This window comes from Anopheles coustani, chromosome 3 (genome assembly GCF_943734705.1).
Source record: "Anopheles coustani chromosome 3, idAnoCousDA_361_x.2, whole genome shotgun sequence".
NCBI classification, from domain to species: domain Eukaryota; kingdom Metazoa; phylum Arthropoda; class Insecta; order Diptera; family Culicidae; genus Anopheles; species Anopheles coustani.
Window position 1 is genome coordinate 37,004,145 of NC_071288.1, and position 16,043 is coordinate 37,020,187.

Here is a 16,043-nt window from a genome sequence, read left to right on the forward strand (position 1 = left end):
AAACACAAAATAGTTTGATTTCTTTGCAATCGTTTCTTAAAGTAATTGTGCCCCAAGTCAGACTAATGATTTATTTGATCACTCTACCTTTAAATAAAAAAACATAACACTGGTTGAAGCTGGTTGTCACTCTTGTGAAAAACCACCCGAGGATATTTGACCTATTTACATACCTATACAATTGTAAATATGTTACAGGATTTTAAGTATTTGTCTATCTAATGATGGATAGATTAAATGTATAAAATCTTCTTTAGTTCCATCGGGACTATTTTTCTAATTGTTTACAAACCCTTCGTGTGTTTCGTTAATTATTCTCCCAAATATGACATAAAGATAAGTTTAATTTAATGGAAACACAAAATCCAGTGCAAAACTCTCCTGCTATAAAATCAATCCTGCTTTTTGAATGAATGTCGTAGGTGAAAATGGTGGTATTATGTACGAAAATACACAGCAATAAAATTGCACAATTGCTGATTGTTCCTTCATTGAAAGATACAATAATTTACTTTTTTCTGCATAACAATCTTTACTGGCTTGTTCAAACTAATTGTGTACTATTTATTTATTGCTGCCAATCAAAATCAGTGAAACATTTCGGACGCATAAATAGAATGGCCGTTCATTATTCGTCTTTATTGGAAAAAATGACTCATTTCCCTTCTTTATTCATCATCCCTCTGGCGAATCCTACTTAAGTGAATATCAAGAGAGCACGATATTATTGAACAATGGGAAAGATTCAAGGTTGGTAAGTATCTATCTGGATGATCCGTTTACCATCTGCGTTGTAACTATTGCTTACCTACAGAATTCTACCCATTTCCCAAATAGCAACTCCATTTTGCATACATCGCAACAGTTATTTGAGACAATCCAGTTATGCTGTTGATGATGTCGATAACATAGATACAGCAACTTTGTGCCATTAAAACTGCAAACTTTAAACGCAAGAACGGACAACAAATACATCGCAGTGATTGATTCGTCAATGGTCAATGGTGGCGTGTTTAACGTTACTAAATAGCGTCGAACACGCTAGATGGACGCTATTGCAGCCACCTGAAGCGGAGCAGTTAAGGCTGGCACTCTTTAAACCTCGTCTCTAATTAAATTATGGCGTGCCGCAGGCGAAATCCGTTGTCGTGCGAGCCCAGATTGCAGGTGATCGGTTTGATATGTTTGGATCGGAACTTTTCGCTTCAATTACACTTTGCATTTCGACGTTGGCCACCCGTGCCCTCCCATTCCAGTTCCGTCTGAAGCCCAACTGAAACGGTTACTCTCGGGTTGAACGGATAGCACGCAACTAGAACACGAAATCGGAAGACCAAAAACTATCCTCGCAGTAGGAGTACGTCTCGGCGCAGTTTCCGGTGTGGGCGTGGGCTTCGTCGTACAGTCGATGTTTGTGATGATTTGGAGTCTCGTGGGTAGGTGGAAGGCTGGGGAGAAATAGTGAAGAGTATTAAGTAACATGTTTACACGCTCCGTTTTGGTTGAACGCGATGCTCACCTAAAAATGGCTCTTAGTATTTCTTTTAAAAACGTGTCCGGTTCACTGTCGTCTCTACGTTGGCCACTCTCACAAAGTGCCCGCAGCACGCACTGGTGTCCATGTTTTCCTTTCCTGGCGGATAATAATAATTGATGGATTCAAATGCGATTTAAATTATGATACAATTTCATATGCCTTTCACTGACGAATGGTTGTGATTTTATGAAATCACATATTATCATATCATGCCAATTTAAAAAGCTTTATATGGATAGGGTTTTGATTGAATGTTTACTTGGGTTATCAAAAAATTATCATGGACCTAATGCAAATTCGGATCAACTAATTTAAAGTAAAACGATTTCAAAACGATCATTTAAACGACTCTTTTGCAAAGTTCAGCATTACTTCAAAGAGTCTTTACCATATTTCAACCTCGCTGAAGTTATATTTGCAATTCACATAAACATATCTAAAAATCATTAAATGACCCGAATCGGTTCAAAACAAGCATTCATATACTGGTTGATATGTTGATATCTTCATATTTTACTTTACTGTGTTGCCCATTTTAAAGAGTCTCAATTTGTGCATTATTTTCAGACTAAAAATGATCACTTCTGAATTCCCTATAGAACAGATACGCGCACGACAAGGATAGTGGTCTAATAACGACACTGCTATCGCTCATGGGGTTGTAAAGGCACGTCACGTTCGAGTCCGGTATCGCAACATTCATAAACTATCCGTTTGCGCTGCAAAAAAAGGAAAACAAAACCTAGAACATGCTACCGATTCCTGGATGCCAATAAATTCTAGCCTTGCATCGGCGCCACTCGGGAAGGCAACGCGACCCAACCGTCGATTGGCGAGTTATGCATGGCGAAATTGGGGTAAAAAAAGGAAACCTATCATTGTCAAACCGATTATGTGCAACACGCTAGCGTCGCTACAAGTCGAAGGCCCACGTTCGACCAGCGATGGATGGAGAGGGAAATAAATCAGGACGAACTGCTGCACGAATTTCCTATCTGCCGGAGCCCTGTCCCGCTGGCGAAGGAAAAAGTACAAGGAAAGAAAAAAACTTACGCCGTTAGAAACTGTTCTATCCTCTCGTAGAGTGCGTGCCGCGTGACACGATGGTGATTGAGAAAATGCCTATCGAGTGGGTCGGTGTCCTCGCGTATGCTTCGCTTGCCGAACACGGGATAGAACCGCTTTTTGCCCACCGGGTAGTTGGGCGGATGTCGTCGGACCCAGTCCTGGATGTATCTAGCGGTTGGATAAAATTGGGAAAACATACGTGTGGTTGAGAAAATGGGTCAATATAAACATGTTTTTAAAGCTTTTCCAATGTTCTGCTCATTTGATTAGAATGAGTGCTGATATGAACCTAAAAATAGCAACAAGAGTTAAAGGCAAAGATAAATCATAGGTTAGCAAACTAAGGCGCTGCTTTGGGCCACTAGCTGTGATCACTCCCCCCGATCAATTCATTTTTATTTCGTCAAAAAGAGGAAAATTCTAAGAATAGTTTGAGTATCATCGGCATATATGGATTAGCAAAATTAGTATTCTGCACATATCAAAACATAGGAATAATGCTAAAATTGAAATTATATTATCGGTTTTTAAACATTTCATAAACGAGTTTTTCAGTTTTAAAACTACTGAAAAATGTTATTATAAAAAAGTAAAATATTAATCAAATTTTTAATTTATTTATAAAAAAGGAAAATATTAAACATATCTCAACTTTCTTCATAGAAAATGACATCATGGATTCTCTTCAAAAGCTATTGATGATATCACATGAAATAAGCCGAATAAAAACAATTGAATGAAACATTGTTTGGTATAATCTGGATCCAAATTATATAAATTTTATATTGAAAATAAAAATGGTAAATGTAGAGTGAATGTTTTAAGGGCTTCAAATTATAGCTGCTTGGAATGCCTAGAAAGCTTAATCCTTCTCTGGTTAAAGGGGGATAAAATGCCAAAACAACTTTAGAACCATTCAATTTTTCCTTTCACATAAGCTCACCATCAGCAGCGGTGGATAACTACCGACTTTTGCACGACCCATCAGCATGGCTCACGTTGCAGCCGAGGGAAACCACAATTTTATCATGCATGTTGTGAAATTAATTTCATTCCCGTCGTTGGCTGCTGTCGTTGCTTAATTGTGGCGGCCATTTGCGGACAGATGCAACCGGTGTGCGACAGTGACACAGAGTGTGTGTGTGTGTGTGTGAGTTTGCTTATTTTCCCATCCTTACCGGCGCTTTTCCACCCCGAGCCTACCTGTTAACGATGCTGCCGAAATCGTTCCCGGATGGGTTCACGTACGGTGGTTGCGGGACACCGCTCGAGACGAACCGATCCCACTGGGAAAGGCGCTGCCCGTACCGATCGTACTTATCGTAGCGTCGGTTTCCATCGGGGCCACCAGAGGAGGTGTAGTAATTTATGCGCCCACCACCGGGGGCATTCGGAACCGTTTGAACCGCCGGACGGGGCGTCTGGTAGTAGTAGCTGAAAATGTTCTTTCGCGCCGGCGTGACGTTGGTGTCGACCAGGACGGTCTGGTTGACGTTTGCGTCCATCTTCGGAAAGATGTAGCCTTCGGCCGCGTTCTCCTGCAGCATCTGCTCGATCTGGTTGATGGTGATGCTGGGCAGCTCGTACGCCAGCGCCACCGTGATACCGATCGTGAAGAGTCGCTCTACGCCAATCATGGGAATCGTTTGATCGTAAACTGGACGGGAGTAAAATTGCGAGACGGATTTAGAACATTTTCTCCCATCAGTGCTATTTCACTCATTGTTAGTAATTGTTCCTTGTTCATTTTTTTGTGCAGTTAACATAAATTATCAACTCTTAAGTTTAAAGCTGGCAGCCATAAATTTCATTAACTAAATAAACGTCTATGAGAAGAACGTATACCCAATTAACAAAAACGCCATTTTGTCCACTGAGACAAATAACATATGAAATCTTTTCATGCAAGCTGATAATTGTTGTCAGTAAAATTCAAATTCACACATGCTAAAGCAAAACTTTCAACACATTTCATTTAAAATACTGATTTTTAAATGTAATAGTTAAGCTAAGTTAACTTCATTAATTCAAATTGTTGAATTATATTTTGACGATCGTAATTTTAAAGATTTTGATAAGCTTTTGCAGGTAAAGCCTATTGAATGGAATGACGCGTCTTGGCCATCATTAACAGCTTATTGTAAGCAGAAAAACATTACTATAGCTATGCAGAAGGTTTGGTTGATTGCACATTTAAGAATTGGATTGAAATCTACAAAAACAAATATTTTATGCAAAACAGTTTGAACACTTGTACGAAGAAAATACTCAACACACAATAATTTGCTTTTTAAAATCTACACATGTTTAAGAAAACGATATGTTAAGCCGACGAAGTGTGCATCATGTTTTTGATTAATTGAGTTGTTAAAGTTCCTCGTGATAACGGGTATGAAAGAAAGAGACTCTAAGGATGACGAACAACATAATAAGTATGTATGTAACGTATGGTTAAATTCGGAAACTCTTGGGAACAAACTGCCAGAAAAAATGTTCACAGACTTTAAAAAATATATTATTACATTCACGTGTCCCTCAGAGTAGTCTATTTTTCTTTTCTACTTACCCACTTGAAAAGAACTACCCTCTGGGAATGTCAAAAATCGTCGCTTTCTGGAAAGGATTTTCTGAGGTGTGGGATCTTCCTCCATGCCGTCTTTGGTAGTACTTTCCAGGATGGTATCATTGCCAGCTGAGGATCCACACTGTTGGATAAGCGCCCCGAGTATCAGTAGCAACATCATGTGTAACTTGGCTCCTTCGCACCACCAAGAAGTTTGATTTCTTGTTGGCATCGTGTTCAAAGACTGTGTTTTGTGTTTTCCACGAACTTTAATCTCCAGTGCCAGGTTATGGCAACGATTCGTACATGCTTCAAGCCCGAGTCCCCAAGCCAAGCGTTCCAGTCGACTCGAAGTGCGGAAGCGATTCTGTCACGAAGGAGTAACGTTCCTATATTAGGCTAAGCACTTTCACTAAAACGAGTGGTAATAATTCAACCACGCAAGTTAACACAAGGACCAAAAGTTATAGTCCTACAAAACACTTAGAGAAGTCGAACAGCACACGTTCCGCGAGACTGGCTCCGGTTTGAGTTCTCAGTGGGACCGTTACAAGCTTTCTAACGCGGCTCTACTCCAGAACCGTTCAGTTGAGCCGTTCGGGACTCGAACCCAATTTTTCTTCCCCATCTTTCTAACCGGGTCTGTAGCTCTCCAAAGTCATAAATCGCGCTCGTGGTGTTTGTGATTACGCCGCGGACGAAGAACCAGATTGTCCCGGAAAAGCCGAATGGTTCCAGGTAACGGTGGTATGCAAAGGAGGTCGCATTCATTAGTAATGGCGTGTTACTTCGCCGGAGTCATCATTGACCACCTCGACCCGGTCGGCAAGACGTCAGATATGAGCACGGGAAGAAATCGTTCAATCTTGCCACTAGCCAGAATCTGGACCAGTTCACCGAAGGCGCGAGGAAGGAGGACGTTCTCATGTTTTCTCAGCCAGATCTCCAACCTCCCAACCGGAGCGCCGATCCCCATCGGAATTGCATTATTTACGACGGCCCGCTTTCACTGGTTCGCCCTCCTACCGACCGAAACTCAATTAGGACATTGGCCCAAACTTTGGGGACTTTGCGTTTTCCGTTCCGGTGCAAAAGTTTCCCCAATGCCCGTAGCAATATGGGCGCCCGTGCCCATTTCCGTGCGGGCTTTGATGTGGGGACCGGCGACGCACGAACGACAGGCAACAACGATTTGCGGTGCGGTGAAAGATTCTTCCAAGACCCGATGGGCCACTTTTTCGTTTTGCTTCCTGCTTTGATCATTCGTCGCCTCGAATTTACCCTCGCCTCGCCGTGGTGTGGGGATGGAGGACTTTGCCGACATTTTCCTACTGTCACACGCACGCCTTTTCCCTGGAGGCCTCATGGATGAGCCGAACAGTGTGTAGAACTTGGGAATGGAGCCATGCATGCACAGGACGTTTCCTATTTAGTTGGGAGACAGATTCCGATTCGATTTCCAGCGGTACCGTGCGTGAGAAAAACTGTTTGTAGTTGTGCTAAGATTTTCTTTCGGCGAACAAACAAACCGAAATGCACAATAGTATGACATCACAAACGATTCATAACCGACGCCAGTGCCAATCAAAAGGCTAGCAAATGCATTCTACTGGGCTATGTCCGACGATTCAATCAAATACACAAAAATCCGACGCACTCTTCCGTGCGAATGAATGTTAAATGTTGCGGCCAGCTTTCGCCATCCAACAGGGAAACTGAACAAAACAAAACGCTGCGAATGCATAATTGATTGAGAGACATTTTTTTTGCTGCTTTCATCTGTTGTACAACTAACCTTTGGTTGTTTGGATAGTAAATGCAGGGAAATGGTGAAAGACGGGGCACCCTACAACGCAGCATAGCTCAAATCGGACAAATGAAGGAATTGTCCGAGCACTCCGTTAAAATAAATCGACCTGGTCACCCCTAATGGAAAATGGAAATAATCCAATAGTACCGCACCCTCTCGAACACGCTGGAGTTCGCGCGTTTGATTGGAAAAGCTTCCCGCTGGAGAAACTGGTGGGAGAACTGCTAGTTTTATAAATGGAATTGACATTTTTCATTGCGCTTGCATGCTGTCGACAAACGGTATGCAGAGCATTCTGCCTTAATTGATAGGGTAAGTACGAAAGACATTTTTATTGGTATCTAAGTGCAGTAAAAACGACGGGACTAGTTACCAAACTGAGCAAAAGTGTTTGAATTTTCATCGTACAAAATGTATTAGATAAACCATATAATATGGTGAAAATGAAATATGAGCGCATCATCATTCTGTTTCCATTATGAAAAATCAAATTAAATTAAAACCTAGATCTTTTTTACTCGGTAAACCGCTTTTCCTTTTTTCCTAAATCACCCTTTTTCTCACCTAAGATTGTAAAACAATATTAAAATTTGTTTATGGACTATTTGTGGTATGATATAGTTATGATTTTGCAACTCACCATAGGAAATGACTCTTGATTCTTCTGCTTTAGTTTTTGTTACTCCGATCAGTAAAGAAATATAAAATATGAATAAGAAAAAATTGCAAGTTAAATATGTTTTATCATGAAATAAAATTTAACTCATGAACAGATTACCCAAAACGTTTTGGCTTGTAAAGATGAAACACGTTTTGTAAACACGTCTAATGGTCTACATAGAAATTTTTAGGTCTGTTAAGATCATTCTATGCGTGAAGGCAAATTACTTATGAATATGGTTAGATCGAAGAGGCAGCTTCTCAGACGGCTTCAATTATTTGATGCACCATTGACTCGGAGCACTTCGCACGCTTGTGTTAATTAAACTGTCACCTGGGTAAACTGTGCTCCAGTATCGGTTTCATCTTCCGATAACTTCTAAGATTTTGCCCGGGATTGTCACTCATCAGCTGGTCGAGCGATCGATGTCACTGTGTCGCTTTCCTCAATCCAAGCGGTACGTCGTGTGTGTGTTGTTGATTTGATTAAAGTATCCTCCCGTTGCGCTTATTTCGAGATTTTTACATGGAAGTTCAATGGAAGTTTATACTGCTGATGATTGTTGGTCAGGTGGTTTGTCAAACATACAATGAATCGGACCCCGGCGACTCAAAGGTGCTCACGCGGAAGAAACGATTTCTGCTCTTTACACCCGGATCACATATTCTGGTGAGTATTTGTGTGGCTAAACGGAAAAGAAGTGTAAACAAGGGCCAGTAAATTTTTTTTTACCATTACATCCCAACAGCTCACTGCTGCATTTGGCAAAAATCTAATGTTCCGAGGGCCGGCCGGTTACGTTTGCATCGGTGAGCTCGATATGTACTATCCTCTGCCGGACTACAAATACCATGCGAGTTCACTGAAGCTGGGAGGTGTGGCGACGTATCCACCCGAGCCTATGAAAAGCCCTCCACCAACACCACCACCACCGCCACCTCCACCGCCAAAGGAGGAACACCATGACCACCACAACGGTGGCGAGCTGTCACCCGCCGAGGTCGATCAGTACCTTAAGGATCATCCGGGAACGTGGGTTCCTCCGGGTTGGGGCAAGGAACGGGCTGACTGGAACCGGAACACACTACAATATAGCTCACCGCAATGGGCTGCAGCTGAGCGTATGGATGAAAATCAGTATCAGAATCCACCATCAAGCAACCTGAATCGATATTTGGGAGGAATCGGTTACGGAGGCGGGAATAACATCAGCCCATACCAATATTCCGGATGGAATCCCACATCATACGATCGTTATCGTAGATCCGCGGCCCTTGAACAGAAGTTTGCTGATGACGCTGAGGAGGAGCACGAGCGAGACAAGTGGCTTAGCGGTGAAGCCTTCAACATAAGCCAGCACAGTGATTGGGAGCACTTCCATCACTACCGCGACCGGAGGGCCTTGTTCAACCATCTGGAGGAAACCATTGGATCGGTGTAAGTACATCAGACTGTATTCACTTCAGCTTAATCAACGATTGGGACCTTGCAGAACTGGATTCCACATGAAGGAGTGCATCCTTCGAAGCATCTGTGAGGCAAAGAACATGCTTCCTCCACCTGGACGGTCGATGGCGATGGATATTTTTAGAGTCCTTTTCAGGTAAAGTTCTTAAGCTTGTTTATGATCTTTGTTTCTAACCAAATTAGGGTTTTAAATTTAACCTGATTTAAATACGTCTTGTAAGGGATAGATTTCAGTTGGAAAAAATAATGTTCACCTGCCCAAGGAAATATTTTCGGTAGGTTAGAAGAAACTAACTGTTTTAGAGAATATTTTAAAGAGCTAGAGATATCGTTTAAACATACTGATGGATACAATAGGCTAGTGGAGCAATTTGTCAACTGAGACTGCTAGTATAATCTTTAAGAAACTTTATTGATATTTTTAAAACTGTTGACTCCTTTACAGCTTTCCCATTAATGAAGCGCTCAACGATGACTACAGTAATGCTATGCGCCAAGAACCCATGGATTGCCGTGCACAGTACAGCGATGGGTGTCCTATGAGTCTTCTGGATTTGGTGTTATTTGGAAAATTTGAGCCCTAGACCCCGGAGATACCCTATATTCTAGGTCATCGAAGCATATCTCAACAACAAATCCCCGCGAGCTACTAGGTTAAGACGTGTTGGTTTTAGTTCTTTTTATTGTAGTTCTCAGTCAATAAATAATTACAAGCTACATAAATCCATGCGGTGTCGAGTATTTGCCAAGCGCGAGCTCTAACAGTGAGAACTTGCAGTTGCCATACAGCGACTGGCAGGGTGCCAGGTTTTTGCCCTTCCGGTGCGCCTCGTCGTACAGCCGATGGTCGGCGTGTTCGAAGGAGAGTACCTTCTGCTTCGGGTAGCTGAACAGGGTGCGCAGCATCTCCGCAATCATGTTGCTGCCCTTGCCCCCGAAGTACTGCGAGCTTTCACAAAGCGCACGCAAGATGCAATCTCGACCATCGTAGCCCATGCTAGGGAAGAGTACAAGAGGAGGATGGAATAAAGCAGTTTTTGAGTTGTTCGTCTTGACAGGAAGTTGGTAGATTTACCTGTCCATGATCACTTCCAGCTTCTGGTAGAGATCCCGCCGGTATCTCCGCTGCACCATTGGCTTTGGTTCTGTCATTTCCTTCTGAAAGCTCACCGTTTGATTCGGCAGGTTGTAAGCGATGCCCCAATTCAAGGCCCAGCTGACGAACTGGTAGTTGGGATTGCCGTACAAACCGATCGTCATGCACACGGCTACCTATGAAACGGAGAAGGCTCACGTTAGACACTTCTGAGGGACGATCGCCAAAGTTACTTCAAAACGTACGGAAAAGCTGGACCCTTCCGGAAACACCACGAATCGTTTTCGTCGCGAAAGCACCTTCCCGTGGTCGGCCGTTCCCTGCCAGACGTGCCCATCGCCCGTCTCGCTTTCCATTCCCTCCGTTTGGTTCCACTTTGCACCGATCGACCGTGAATCCGCGTCCTCCGCTGCCCTGGACTCGGCCATTTCGGTGACCACCAGCACCAGACCCCCGAAAACGCGGACAAACTGGCTAAACCTCATCTGTTGGCGGCGCGAATGTAAACGCGGTGGCGGTGAGTTAACGGACCACACTGCTGCCTCCTAATGGGGCACGTTTAGCATGCAAATATTATTACCGTCCTCAACGGGGATGGGCTGATAACGACGCCGAGCACGGTACGATATTATTCACGAACCTCCTCCTCTAAGGTGGCACCTGGACAACTTCCTTACACTCGGACTTTCTTGAATCCGTTTGAATATGGCCGCGCACAGTGTAACGCACCGACTGGCCACTTAGAAGGTTGATGAAATATTCAGCAAACCACCGTCCGAGCTACCACGGTTCGCGAGAACCGGACAGCAGGCCGAGCGCGCTGGTGTTGGTGTGCATGCGAGACGTGAACGCGTGGCTAATCTGAAACAATTTTCTGTTCCATTTTCAAACAGCCCCGTCCGGGGTCTCCCAGACTCCTGGCCGGCATCCGCACACGGCGTGCGATGGCATCGCCCCGAGAGAACCCCGATACGGGGTGCGTAGAACCTGGCAACACTTGAGTTGGACAGGTGCTAATTGTAGTTTATTTGTACAACTACGATTTCTCGCCTTCCCTCCACCGTCCAGCAGTGGAAGGGCGTACGTGCACCGACGGGTCCATAACGGATTTTCTATCCCCGACCGGTTCGGTTCGGCGCTGGCCTACCTTTGGGTTTTTGGAGCAATTAGCATGTCGCGTGCTACATTCAATCTACCTGTTCGTCCGGTTAAAGCTGGGGCGGGAAATTCAACTCGAGCAAAAAACATGAACGTCCGAGCCGACAAAAATACAAGAACGACACGTAGCACACAGCTTTGGCGGTGGGGTTTCTGGCCGTGGCTGGACAAATGGCATAATTTCCCCCCTCCGACCGAGCCTCTCCTCCACGGGGACGGAAGCAACGGAGCTGCGACGCGCCTGATGGTGAGCAATTTCCTGAAACTATTATCCGTCGGGTTGGGCGGGAAAAACGGTGGCCTATCAAAAATTCAAACACCAATCAACGCACGCCGGTCCGCGGGATCCGACGGCAAACAGCACGAACGTCGGAAACGGTTGTTCATTTGTCACGGAAATGTTTGTTAATTTGTTTTTTGTTTTTGCGCTTGTTGGCGCTGCCGCCATGGCGCTAATTTTTTGATGAACACATATTTCCGCTAGATTTAATGCGAAGCTAATTCAATTCGACCGGCAGGAAATGCCCATAAAGTGAAGTGTGTCGTTAGCTGTACACGACGGATGGACATGATTTGTTGGCGGCGGTGCTGCAACTGCCTGCGTCGATAGCTGTTTCGACTCGGGAGAATGCAAATTAGACATCCGGTGAGCTGTGAAAAATTATTTCCATTTCAATTAATATTTTACAAACTACTTTTCGTATGGCTACAAAATGTAAAAAAAATTTACAATATTAGGCTTTTTATTGAAATTTTAGTGTCTTGTTTTTGGCTGATTACTCTTAATTTACTTAATTTTATTTAATCTCCTTAGTGAATTTTGTTTGTAGCATATCTGACAACAAAACATACTACTTTTCATCAACTTTATTTGCAATTGGAAAAGTGTACTGAAATCATTCAATTCATCTGAGAATACGACGCGAAAACCATCTTTATCAAAAACATCTAAAAAGTGGTAAAAAGTAAAACCATGTATTAAATTCAATGAACAAAAAGTCACATATTTCTTACCATAATGTTTGATTCTTGGTTTTTCTGCAGTTATTTTAGTTTTTTGAGTTCATTTATCTAATGTTTGTGACATGATAGTTAGGATAAAAAATTTAAATTGAAATAAATTACAAGCACTTATTGAAGGAATTAAAAGGAATTCTGTAAGTAAAAGTTGTTTGAAAATCTATGTTCAGCTTCCAAATGTTTCTAGCAGCACAACCAATATTGGGACAAAAAACGCATAAAAATTATTTAAAAATGTCAAATGAACAGTGTTGCTTAGGTTCAAACAGAAGGCAAAAAGATAACCTACATATGTTAAAAGCATTATTCAATTGTCAACCGGTTGTGATATACTTTCGGAGCAGAACGACAATCTAATACGAACGTAAAGGATCGGTTAAAAACGCAGCGTTCATTATTTTTTTATAATTTATTAATAACGCGTAACATTTATTTATATATGTATATATTAATAAATTTCTATAATATACAATCTAATACCTTCTTATCATGTGTTTTTGCTTCGTTTCGTAAGAGTAATTCATTCACCTTCACCAATGTCAGAAATTTTACAACTCCCTTTTGGATCTGCTCTGCTCTTGCGGCTCATAGCAAAGTTTTGGCTTTTCCTAGTTGAGTTTGGCTCAGTATCGTGTAGTAATTCTTGTTTAACTGCGCGCCCTGCGTCCGTTCTTTCGTTTTCTATTAGTGGGTGAGGGTTAAACTCCGGATCGAACCTTCTCCGAAGAAGGAACACCCGATTGAGCGTGCCCCTTGCGATGATGTTAAAAAGAACTGCTAGTGCGTGATCATTGCATCAATCGGTACATCCATCCACGGCATCGTGTCTTCCCTGCCCTACGGTATCTCACTCGTCTGTGAACACCCCTCTTGGCTTGGCCCCCCAAGCCAAGGGCGTTGCAGAGTAATGACTGGCGCGCCCTGCCCCATTTTGCTACCGTTGCTCTATCATTTATGTATTCGCGAAAAGTATGACCAAGTTCTAGGTGTTTTTGTGTGATAAACAGCTTCCATGTGGATGATTGTTCGAACCGTACTTGGAGCTACTCTCCAGTGTTCTCCTGCATAGACAGTTTAACGAACCTCAGCTCGGTTCTGTTTCCGAACTCAGTTAAAAGCAGTAATCGCCTCTAACGGAACGGATTGTTTTCCACTATGTTCAAACCATAAGGACATTCGTGATGCCACACGTACATTTCATTCCAAATGCATTTCTCAATTGCTTTTGATACCGGCGCACGATTCCCTGCCTCACTGGTATGGTGTTTCCTTGTTTTTTTTTTAGCCAGTGAATCATCCCTCTTGTGTAAGTTTACATTAAGATCTAGGGTTTTTGTTTTGCGATCACAACTTGATGTACACCCTTCTGCATCTTCATTTCACTCGTTTTAAAAAATCAATAACAAAAACTAACTAAAGGTATCTCATTCAGCGCAATTTCTTCACGACTAGTGCATGGAAACAATCAATTTCAATACGTGAGATTATGCTGCCAACTCGTTTTCACTCGTTTTCTGCATTAGGAGCGTTCGTCACTCTCAATGCAATGCGTTCTTTTAACCCCTTTTTCTTCACGGGTGATTTTCCCTGTTCTTTCGTTGCACTCTGGCATTTCGCAATCCTTGAGACTTTGTTTGATTTTACGGATAACATCGTGCTTGTTTTTTTTTTTATTTATGAAACTTGATCGCACCTTTCAACCCTGGCGCACCTTGAGTCCGGGGGTTAAGTTTCCTTTGGCAGCAATGAAAAGGTCGACATCAGTACGCCACATTGTAAGTCACGTACTTTTACATCCCATTAGAGTGGCATTTTCGCTTGCAAGTTTTGAACGAGAGTAATCGTACCACTCCTTTCCGTTTACGGCTGTTACATTAAGATATCCTTATGTGTTAATCAATTCACCAATACGTGTAGCGTAATGTCGATTACGATTGAGTTGCGGTACTGTGTGGTATTAAATTTTGGCATTTCATTATTCGTGTGTATTTGTTTGTGTATGAGTGATTTTTTCTGTTTTTTTCTTTTTTCCGTTTTCTCCATTGCTTTTCGCGTACACCGTGCTTCCAGCTCCACTTTCATAGTTCTGACCGTTTTTAGTAAAAATGGGTTTACTTACAATGTATATATATATATATAATTTTTGTTGCTGTTTTCGTTATTATTTACTTGTCTATAAATAATTAACTGTATTTTTTTTTCCTTTGTCCTCTATACACATGAACCACCGGCTTTTCGCTAATTGTCATTCTTTCCGTACATGTTTTCTCTCAGTGCATCCGCTTTCCGTGTTCGCATCGTTACGTAATTTATGTTGAAAAATGTTCACCTGCATTTATTAGACGTTCGTAACGATTCCCTCCCCCCATTTCCCAATTCGTTTGCAGTGCGCCCTCCTTTCGTTTGCCCCACCCAAGCTGGCGGTGGCGTCGGGTGGGAGCGCTCTCCTTTGTTTCTTATATCATAAATAAGTTATGTTGGAAACAATTATAAAAATTTATTTACGTTCCTCGTTAAAAAATATATTTACATTACTCTCTATGTTCAAGAATCCAATGAGATGTTTCTTTGACCCTCGCGGCCACGGCCGATCCTCGCCGTACACCCTTTTCATATCGCGTGCCTGCCTTGCGCGCAAAAACTCCTCCGTGGTGCCCGCGAGGGTAGGGAGGGCCCGGAAGGGGAGTGGGAAGAGTTACGGCCTGCAAGGCATGCAACGATGCATCAAAGGGGAAGCGTCTCAAGGCAGGGCGCTCGGGTGGTTTCAAAACCCCAACATCATCGATTAAGATTCACAGCTCTGGTTTATGTTTTGTTTCCATTTTCAATTAATTTCATTTGATCAATTTAATTGAAAAGTACGAAATATTTTCACAAAACAAAATTATTACAATTTAACGAAAAGTTTTTTTTTGCCTTACACATTACAATGGGTTAGTGAGTATGAGGATTGTTGTTGTTGCTGTAGACGTCGCGGCCGACGAGGTGTTGATGTGGCAATGGTGTTGCTATGGAAAATGTTGCTAATGTGCAACTACTGGTGCCTGTATGCAGTTGTTGTTGGTTTTCTGCCAATGAGCGTATGCCGTGTCAGGTGCAATAGCCTCGGAGTTGCATATGAGTGATGGCTGGAGATGGTGATGATGATGGTGATCGTGTGCGCATTTACAATCGATGGCAGGGTGGACTGTTCGTCATGCAGCGGGCGATGGATGATTTTTAATTTATTGATTTATATAACTACACTTCCATTATCACTAAGCTTAGTATCCTGTTTATGTTTAGTCATCAAACAGTTAGTTCATTTTCGTTTTGGTATTAGTGTGGTGGTTAGGGTTTGTTTCGCTCCTTCGGTTAGAACAACATCAATCGACTCTCCTTCGCTTCGTTTGCTTGTATCCATTAGTAGTGTATTTTTTGGTAGTTTTATTTGTTTTTGGTTTTAATATTTTCTTACAAAAGATTACCTATATGCGTATAAAAAGGTTCTTGAGTATTGAATGCCACAAATCATGTCCGTTTATGCTTCCTGTGAGTGTACGTTCAACGTGTACGCCCACCCGGTAGTGCTTAGTCGACGGTATAATGTTTGCCCGTTTTATTTCCAGCCGATAGGAAGCATGAACTAAGAATTAGAGTATTTTCCCCCGGTAATTTTCGCAC

At 42.5% G+C, this 16,043-nt stretch overlaps 3 protein-coding genes across 3 annotated transcripts; 1 reads left to right on the top strand and 2 right to left on the bottom strand.

Moving 5' to 3' along the window:
* Nucleotides 1-1,301: 1,301 nt before the first annotated feature.
* On the bottom strand, nt 1,302-5,346 carry LOC131260304 (uncharacterized). The gene is made up of 5 exons (XM_058262004.1): nt 5,172-5,346; nt 3,809-4,262; nt 2,591-2,773; nt 1,520-1,633; nt 1,302-1,448 (listed from the first exon to the last, which is right to left on the bottom strand). Exons 1-5 carry the CDS (start codon nt 5,344-5,346, stop codon nt 1,313-1,315), a joined length of 1,062 nt encoding a protein of 353 aa, XP_058117987.1. The 3' UTR covers nt 1,302-1,312.
* Nucleotides 5,347-8,164: 2,818 nt separating this feature from the next.
* LOC131260314 (uncharacterized) lies at nt 8,165-9,690 on the top strand. Its single transcript, XM_058262016.1, has 4 exons — nt 8,165-8,308; nt 8,388-9,076; nt 9,132-9,242; nt 9,552-9,690. Exons 1-4 carry the CDS (start codon nt 8,165-8,167, stop codon nt 9,688-9,690), a joined length of 1,083 nt encoding a protein of 360 aa, XP_058117999.1.
* Nucleotides 9,691-9,820: 130 nt separating this feature from the next.
* Nucleotides 9,821-10,630, bottom strand: LOC131260323 (uncharacterized). Its single transcript, XM_058262028.1, has 3 exons — nt 10,448-10,630; nt 10,182-10,378; nt 9,821-10,103 (listed from the first exon to the last, which is right to left on the bottom strand). The coding sequence occupies exons 1-3, from the start codon at nt 10,628-10,630 to the stop codon at nt 9,821-9,823; spliced, it is 663 nt and encodes a 220-aa protein (XP_058118011.1).
* Nucleotides 10,631-16,043: the final 5,413 nt, after the last annotated feature.

Coding starts and splice junctions, on each gene's coding strand:
- LOC131260304 (XM_058262004.1), bottom strand. CDS start 5,346: ATGTTGCTACTGATACTCGGGGCGCTTATCCAACAGTGTGGATCCTCA. Junction 4,263..5,171: donor GGGTAGTTCTTTTCAAGTGG/GTAAGTAGAAAA, acceptor ACTCCCGTCCAG/TTTACGATCAAACGATTCCC. Junction 2,774..3,808: donor TTCGGCAGCATCGTTAACAG/GTAGGCTCGGGG, acceptor TCCAACCGCTAG/ATACATCCAGGACTGGGTCC.
- LOC131260314 (XM_058262016.1), top strand. CDS start 8,165: ATGGAAGTTCAATGGAAGTTTATACTGCTGATGATTGTTGGTCAGGTG. Junction 8,309..8,387: donor CACCCGGATCACATATTCTG/GTGAGTATTTGT, acceptor ACATCCCAACAG/CTCACTGCTGCATTTGGCAA. Junction 9,243..9,551: donor ATTTTTAGAGTCCTTTTCAG/GTAAAGTTCTTA, acceptor ACTCCTTTACAG/CTTTCCCATTAATGAAGCGC.
- LOC131260323 (XM_058262028.1), bottom strand. CDS start 10,630: ATGGCCGAGTCCAGGGCAGCGGAGGACGCGGATTCACGGTCGATCGGT. Junction 10,379..10,447: donor CGGAAGGGTCCAGCTTTTCC/GTACGTTTTGAA, acceptor TCCGTTTCATAG/GTAGCCGTGTGCATGACGAT. Junction 10,104..10,181: donor CTGGAAGTGATCATGGACAG/GTAAATCTACCA, acceptor ACTCTTCCCTAG/CATGGGCTACGATGGTCGAG.